This window comes from Notothenia coriiceps, unplaced genomic scaffold, assembly GCF_000735185.1.
Source record: "Notothenia coriiceps isolate Sejong01 unplaced genomic scaffold, NC01 NC01_scaffold00000969, whole genome shotgun sequence".
NCBI lineage: Eukaryota > Metazoa > Chordata > Actinopteri > Perciformes > Nototheniidae > Notothenia > Notothenia coriiceps.
The window spans coordinates 151,738-160,443 of NW_011333670.1; the positions used below are offsets into that span (position 1 = coordinate 151,738).

At 42.5% G+C, this 8,706-nt stretch overlaps 1 protein-coding gene across 2 annotated transcripts in view; it reads right to left on the reverse strand.

The window, feature by feature from the left end:
* LOC104958199 (ephrin type-A receptor 4-A) overlaps positions 1-5,992 on the reverse strand; it is a 24,492-nt gene extending 18,500 nt beyond the window's left edge. For both annotated transcript variants that reach the window (XM_010785933.1, XM_010785926.1), the window contains exons 1-5: positions 5,820-5,992; positions 5,113-5,180; positions 2,812-3,009; positions 2,400-2,510; positions 1,642-1,996 (exon numbers count right to left, since the gene is read on the reverse strand). In XM_010785933.1, the coding sequence (XP_010784235.1) occupies positions 1,642-1,996; positions 2,400-2,510; positions 2,812-3,009; positions 5,113-5,180; positions 5,820-5,976 (889 nt within the window). In that variant the 5' untranslated portion in view covers positions 5,977-5,992. The remainder of the gene's footprint in view (positions 1-1,641; positions 1,997-2,399; positions 2,511-2,811; positions 3,010-5,112; positions 5,181-5,819) is intronic.
* Between the last annotated feature and the right edge of the window lie 2,714 nt (positions 5,993-8,706).

Genomic DNA, 8,706 nt, shown 5'->3' on the forward strand with positions numbered 1-8,706 from the left:
TGTGGGGACCTAAATCTGTTTACACAGTCATGTGTGGGGACTCGCCTCCCTTATGGGGACATAATGGAGGTCCCCATGAGGGGAATCATTACTTTCAGGGTGAATACTTGGTAAGGGTTAGGCATGTGTTGCTTATGGTTAAGGTTAGGATAAGTCTCCAGGAAATGCATGTAAGTCAATGTAATGCCCCCCGAACTGATGTATACATGGTGCGTGTGCGTGTGCGCGTGCGTGCGTGCGTGCGTGCGTGCGTGCGTGCGTGGTGTGTGTGAGAGAACATGTTGTGTGTCCGTTCTGTATGAGACTGAATGGGGGAGTGAAGCCATGTTGTAAAAATGTCTCCACCGAGTCTGTTGTCCCCCAGTCCCTCCCCGCTTTCTCACACAAACACGCACATTTAGTTGTCTTCAATATCACAACAAGTAACTTTTACACGTCATTCACGCCACATGCATGTTGGTGAAATGTGTGAACAGCTTGCACATTTGTTACCGTAAAGTTCAGACCAGATTTGTAAGTGATAGAAAGACATGTTTGTCCAGATGGCAGTTATGTCAGCACACCTCACAATCAGACCTTTGAGCTTCCACGTATACTCATTGCAAGACTTAAGAAACTCTTTACATCTTGAATTCATCAGGATATTGAAGTGTTATGAATTATAAATTCAAACCGTTATTTGGGGTAACTCTACAGATTCTACAGCAAAATGTAATGATTGTTACTGGTATCTCTTACAATCAGAACAGATGAATGAAGTGCTCTAATGTCCTTTCTTTAGTTAGATGACAAGATATTATTCACAGGCATCATTCAGGATCCAATTAGCATAGCTTAGCCCAAAGACAGTAAACAGAGGAAAACAACAAGCCTGTCTTTGCTGAAAGGTAACACAATATGCCTTCAGGCTCCCGAAAAGCTCACTAATTAAAAAATGAAATCCTTCTTGTTTATTCATAAAAAAGATTAAGATGAGATATGACATTGACGTTGTGTTTTGTGTGTCAGACTATTTCTTGACTGGGTGCAGAGACTCTCTCTATGCCACATGTTGGAAGTGCTGGTAGATTTTGTCCCATTTGGACAGATCCAGGCTCTTTGTTTCCCTGTTTCCAAAATTGTAAGACTTTTCTACAAATATGCAGCAATTTAAGAAAGTGTAATATTTACTTGAATTTGAATGAATTCAAAATTGTTAGGCAGTCTTGTATTGTGCACCTATCTCTAAACTTCATTTGCCTCACAAATATTTTTGAATACAACTCCTCAACTATCATTCTGTAAAAGTTAGAAAAAACAACCCTGATGATTCATTTGTTGCGGTGTTGGGGAAACAGACTGCACAGTTAAACTGTGTGAGTATCCCCTTTACAATGACAACAATTTCTAAATATAACACGTGGAAATAATTAAAACAATCCACAGAATAATCAAGCAGGTGTTAATTATTACACAAGCCAAATCTGTCAGTGTTAGTTAGCAAATAGCTTGTTAACTCAAGGACTAATTATTCATATGCAGATGAGCTTAAAGCAACACAAGGGGAGCCGAGTGCCTTTAGACTGAATGCAAAATGGATGAGTCTGAAAATCACAAAATTAAACATCAATTTTATGGTTTTAGTAACCCTGCTTCTCCTACCTTTACATGTGCCACCCTTCTCTTGATATCCTGGGTTGCAGTAACATCCACCAATAGGAACCAACCACTCTCCATCAGCACCGCAGTACATTTTAGGCTCTTCTTTCTCCTCTGATTGGTCGACACAAGACCCCCTGACCTCCACTAAGGAAGACGTATCGGCCCCGGTTACAGTGTCGGGGAACGTTGCCAGGTTACGGATGGTGAGCGGGCAGGTTTTGTAGAAAACTCTGACAGAAACCAAAGCGATACAGGCGCCAACATCCTGAAAGGCCAGGTAGAAACCCTTCCGGGTCGTGACCTTGACGTCTCGCACCTCAGTGTTTAGTTTCATGATGCGATCACCAACGTCCACCTGGATGGAAAAACATTTAGAGGTACATTAATTAATTGTGATGTAAACAGTGTCAGCCCTCTATAATTTAAAGTGGGAGTTGCTATTGAACCGTGGCTGATCTTTATATCGTCAGCATTTGGCTCTCATCCAGATTGGCTTCTATTGATTGCAAAGGTAAAATAAGATGTAATGCCTGCAATGCCAAAAACTAAAGTAAGTTTTGTTAGGACTAGGCAAAAGCACCTAGCCAGCATTCCTGGGACAGCAGACTGGACATGGGAGACAAAAGTGCTTGTAAAATAAATACAAAAATTACAGCTAAGTACCCAGGGGAGGTTTAGTTTCAAGATAAGAGCAAATTAAAGCGAGCAGAGAAGGGAAGATAAAGAACTCAAAGCCTGACTCAGTTGTTCAGTGTTACCTGGGTGAAGCTCTCGTCTGCTGCCACAGTGTCCACCTTAATGAAGCTGCTCTCTCTGATGTAGCTCTCTCTGTCTTCGTTAGACTCGTGGTAGTACAGATTGAATGTCTCCTACAAGACAAAAGAGACAGGAAAAAAAGTGAGACTGACGCCTCTATTTATCTTCATCAGCACTCATCTTTTCTCTTAATATGATAATGAGTCAAAGGGGGGGGGTTGTGTTTGAATAACCAGCAGCTGTAATATATAACAAAGCGTCATTAGCTGCAAACGGTCCGTTAGATAATTAGCATAAAGTTAACATATTGAAGAAATCCTTGTTGAAATGTCATTTTGCTTAAAACTTTATGGGCCTGAGCCATACAATGACCATCATGCAGTGATCAGACAGTATAAGTATGTTTTCTTGTACCTTGCAGGTGCCGGTGACCCCTGGCAGGCTGTTGCAGTCTCTCAGGGTGAACTTGACTTCGACGTAGACCCGCTGAGCGCCGGACCGAGGGATCCAATCTGTCCTCAACCAGTTATTCTGATTGGGTTCTAAGACGTTGCACACCTGGTATGTTCTGATGGGGATGTTCTTCTCATCCATTATACTCACCTCTTCCCACTGCAAATAAACACACATCCAATTGAATTAGTACACTTGTGAGGGCGTCTACTTATGAAGCGTGTTTATTTTCTCGCTCATTGTAAAACATCAATATTGAGATTGATTTTCTACTTTCAAAACATCAGCTGGTTGAAATGCATGCCAAAAGAATAAAACTCAATTTTGCGGAAAACTTAATTAAAAGATGATTTTCCATCCTTGTGATCATTAAGCAGTCATAGAGCAGGTCAAAACTTTTTCTGATTCAATACAATTTTACACATTTGATAATTAGCTGCTAACTAGCAATATTTCTAAGGGACATTGTTCAAATCTGGGGGGAAACTAATACGCAGATCTTGTGGAAAAAGGATGTAAATGGGGAATTAAACATTTTCCTGGCACTCAATCATCACTTGGAAGAGTATTTGAATGTTAAGGGGAATATTTATTTCCCACAAATGCTGAAGAACAAGATCAAATAAAATTCAGATGCTGGGGCACATCCTCTAAATTAGTGCTGTCACTTGAAATAATTCCTTCTTGCATCAATATTCAGCAGCGGACAGTGGTTCAGATTTGTTGGGACTCCAAGGTTTTACAGGCACATGTCCATACAAGTAAAACAGGCTCAGCCTTCACTTCAACATCCATCTCAATACAGCCGACGATTTGCCTTGTACTGTGACCCTTCAAATGACCGCGGTGCCTCCCAACTCCAAATTGGCTTTTTATTGCCACTGAATAATAATCTGCTTTGGGGAGAGCTGTATACACACTAAATGTGCCGTGTCGAAAGAAAGAAAAAGAGAGGGAGAGTCAGAGAATGTATCAATGTGTGTGTGTGTTGGAGGGGTGGGGGGTCTGTGTGGGAGTGTGTGTCTAATGAGCTTGATCGATATGTCATCAGGAATGATTTCAATGGGCAATATTGGCTTATTACAGCTATATTGATGAATTAATATTGGTGTATATGTTGGCAGAAACTGCACGGCATTACATTTCTATTTAACTTTTCTAAAACCATTTATTTATTTCAAATGATTTGTTTTCAGTTGAGCTAACTGTTGAACACTTGTGGTTTTCTTGTCTTTTTGGCCAGTACAATGTAATGTGATAAAAATAGGTTGATATAACCATTAACAAGTTTGTAATCTCAAATATCCACATCGGCATCAGCCTCAAAAATCCAGCATCGCACTTTAGTCTGTAACTGTGCACTCCTACAGTATGTGAATATAAGAGAGTGTACGCATGAGCGAGAGTGGGAGCTCATGGTCACGTCTTTGTATGTTGTGTGTGTGTTTTTGCAGTGCATGTGTGGAGTATTGAGGAAGAGAGCAGTAAAAAAAAAAGCTGTCATGGGGTATGAAGCCTCCTTGTCTAGTTTCTTTTGGAGTCTTTGTCAGCAGACAGAAATCACAGCTGTCAGAGGGAAAAAGCTTTGCCCCAACCATACAGAGATGATGTTTTGTGTGTATGTGAGTGTGTAGCTGAGGGGTGCGGAAGGTGGGGGTGCCTGTAATCAAAAGCTCAGTGCGTGCAGACCAGGACCCCGTCAATCAAGCAGCATGTGAGAGAATGGGAGCATGGTGACTGAAAAAATAAGAGTCAAGTTCACCAATAACTCTTAAACCAACAAAGCGGTGAGAGAGACACTGAGTGAGAGAGAGAGAGGAAGAGAGAAAGAGAGAGAGAAAGAGAGAGAGAGAGAGAGAGAGAGAGAGAGAGAGAGAGAGAGATAGAGAGAGAGAGGGGAAGCACATATATTAATGGTAGATCACAATGTACCAACAACGAAAAGAACAAAAAGATGAGGGCGCAATACAAAATGGATATCTACAGGATTTGGCAACTAGTAGTAGAAATCCCTAAAAAAAATAGACACCCACCACCAAGCTGGTTTATGCTTTTTCTTTTGCCAAACACAACGCCAGCAAGCTCATATTAGCACTTAGGCTTGGTGAACAACAGCACATTTCAGAATCTGTGGGATGATTATTTAAAGTTCCCAGACCAAGTGTGTGTGCGTGTGTTTGTGTGCGTGAGCGATAGAGAGTGTGTTTGTCCAAAGAGAGAACAGGTTGTAAACAGTGTATCTGTAAAAAAGCTCCCACTCACCCCTCCCTCGGAAGGACTGGCTGCCCATTTCAGCTCTCCTGGCACTGTCCTGGTATCCAGCAGGGTCACTAAAATGCACACGCACACATGCAGGTGGTTTAAGGGCAAACAGCCTACAGGGTATCAGCACAATAAAACTCTTTTGCAGTGAAAAATAAGTCACATGTTTGCACTTAGCCATACCACAAGATCAACACTAAATGACTAAGCATGGTAAATGTGGAATTAGCAGATATCATACCCCACAAATGTGATATGTATAGCACTTTTAATATTCATTATCATGAACATAACATTATATCATATACATAGTCTTCATCTTTTCAGTTTATAGTATTGATTGCATTTCTTCAAATGGTATTTATGCATTAAGAAACATCAACCGTGTATGATTTGTAAGCTTTTACTGCATGCTTCACACTAGATTTTTGATCATATCATGAGGAAACATCCAAGATCAATGGGAAGACAGAGCATGCATCTGAACAGCTTTGGGGCTCAACTACACAAAAAACTGGACAAATAATACATTTCCTCCAAATACGACTTTTTGACAGTTCAGGTTTCTTGCATATTCGCCCTGCTCTTCACAATCATCACGCGTACGCGGAGCGCACGCAGAGGTGTCTCCCAGCGTGCAGGAGCGGAAACCCAAGTCACACACACACACACACACGCGCACACAATCAGAATCCTTCGTTACTCACCTTCGTTCAGCTGATAAATCCTCGTCCTCGAACTTGAAACTAGTGTTAACATCCATATTAAGGTAGAAAATAATCGCCGTAAGTGTGCAGCCATGTGTGCCGTGTGAAAGCGTGTGTGTTCCGCGTTGGCTCTGCGCACTGGCTGAAGCGGCTCCATCCCGGTGGGAAAAGTGTGTGTGAATGAACCCAAGTGTGAAAGCGAGTTGGATGCAGCAGCGGATACTGGGGCGGTCTCTCACACTCAGATGCTTCTCTTAATGGTAATTCAAATGACACGAGCCAAAAGACATACGGTACTGTGCTCCATATCTGCGTCAATGCATCATTTCTACAGTTTATTTCCCCAACTAAAAGGACAAGTGGAATGGGTTTTTGGAAAAAGACCAGGCTTAATTTGGTAGATATATCTGTAGGCTCCAGGGATTAAAAAACGGGACCCTAGAAAGTAATACTTTCCTGTTTAATAACCACCATCTTACATTAAATATTGTTGACATTTCTCCTTGATTTTCCAGGATAACACTTGATCTCCTGAACAACTGCAGGTAAGACCCCACTTCGAAACCACTAATCTAAGGTGAATATCAGAGGATACAGTTAACAAATGCACAACTCCTGCAGATAGTCTTTGTTCCACACCAGAATTGACATTTAGCAGTTAAAACCCTGAAAGGTGCCAGAAGGCATCGGGTCACAAACGTCACATAGTCAGGTAAAAAAAAGAAAAACATGAATACCAAAATATAAATGTGTCACAATTTCCTGATAAAGGATTTTTTTGCCGAATGGCTGATGGAAGCTCTTTGTCCTGAGGAGCATGAAGAGTGTGACTGCAGCGCCACCTGTTGATCATTGCTGGGGGGGGGAACCCAATATATAGTCATGGCTTTTTCAGTGTGTTGGATATTTTAGGGCGAACAACATAATAGTAAGGAGCTTCAAAGATCCCCTTACCATCTGTCCACTGAAGTTTGTTATGATTTAGATCTATAAACCCCACGTGATGAAAACAATAGAGAAGAAGAGCAACCTATCTATTTAGTAACAAGGCACAGGAGTAGGGCTTCATGATGAAACGTGGTGGCACAGACAAAGAGCAGGCTCATGACCCGTCCGCCTACACTCTCCCTCTCTCAAAGACTTTGGAGAACAATTACTCACAATGGAGACACAGCTTGAAGAAGTAAATACTTTAATTTATTTCAATACAGTGGGGTTTTCCCCAAAGTGTTGTGCATTTTAACCACAAAAGAAGAAACTGAGATATGCTCCCGTTTGGTTTGACCTTGTTGAACATGTACAGAGTTCTAATGACCTTTGTGGAAATTGATAAACAAAGGGCACTGACTAGCAAGTGTTTGGCTCATTTCAAGTAAAGTGTTTTAAACAGGGAACTATATGTGAGTGCATGTGTAATTGGTGAGAGTCTGCATTTGCATGTATGTGCTTATGTGAGTCTTCATCTCGGCCGGTCTCCATCTCGCTTTGTGTCTTCACAGTTGCTACGCCGAAACCATCTCGATCCCCTGTAAGGCATCATAATGGACCCAGGAAGAGCATCTGGCGCTTTGAGACCCCAAAAACGATCTCCCTACTTCGACCTGCCACTCTTCCCCCATCGACCATAATACAGTTTTCACGTTTCATTCTCCCCCAGCGACACGACAGACTGCGCAATCACAAAGACCCAATTAGCCAAGAGGGGATCACGATTTCGCCCGGGGACCAATGAGCCAATCCCATCGGGCGGCGTGCGGCAAGGACCAATGGGGCAGCGACGCAGGTGGGTGGGACATGGCTGTGGGGCGGAGAGGACACAGTGACATGGATGGAGAACGGTCTCTTGTTTCTGGTCATTTGTGTCACCGAAGTTTTGATTGATGACCGTCGGGATGTTTTTCCCACTCTCCCCTGAGATTCCCAGCTCTCTGGAGGGGGTTTCCACAACGGGCCCCCAGCCTCGAATCCCCACTTTAAGTTTGGCCCTTGGTCCTAAACCACACATCGGCACACACACACTTTTTGTTCCGTTTGGGGCCCCAGATGGCTGCTGCCCACACATCTGTATTGTAAAGCACCAAATTAGGCCCTTTGATTTAAGTATTTTCAAACATCTGAACCTACTTTCGTACATATACAGAATCTCCAAGTGTCTAATAGTTACAAAGAGAACAGGAAGGGAAGAAATAAATGAAGTACATACCAAGAAGCCACATGTTAATGCGTGCGTCTGTGCAAGAGTGTAAAGAGAAAAGCCAGAGGGACTGTAGGTGTGTGGGTGGCTGAGAGAGATGAACAAAAGATGCAGGGAAGAGATGAGGAGCAGCACATTGCCAGTGAGCATTTGATTGGGTGGGTGGATGGTGGTGTAGAGGGGGGGTGTTGGGTGCTGAGAAAGGATCTTCCCTCGAAGCCTCACTAAGATATTCCTGGAGCGAGTTAGGTTTTCATTTGGCTCGCAGTCCTACACAGAGTACTTACATCGTACTGGGAGCTAAAACCATTTAATATTCATGCCACTACACTGATATTCTCTGCGTTATATGAAGGATAATAGTCAGATTTGAAAATCTGCACGGTATGAGTGTGTGTGGTTTGACTCTTTGGGTCATTAGCATGTCAGAGGCGTCCCGTTAGTCCTCTCCATAACAGCTGCTAGTCTGGCAAATTACTCAATTCATGTGTGTGTGCGAGTGGATGTGCGTCTGTGTTTATGTACGCGTGTGTTCGGTATAAACAAAGGAAGAAGCGAACAGAAGGTTTCATCAAAAACACCAAGACACCAAAAGTGTGTGTGTTCGTGAGTGTGTGCATCATGTGCTTACTTTGATTATTGAAGACATTTCCATCAGCATCTTGCTTCAGAGCGTACGCTTGTGTTTGTGTG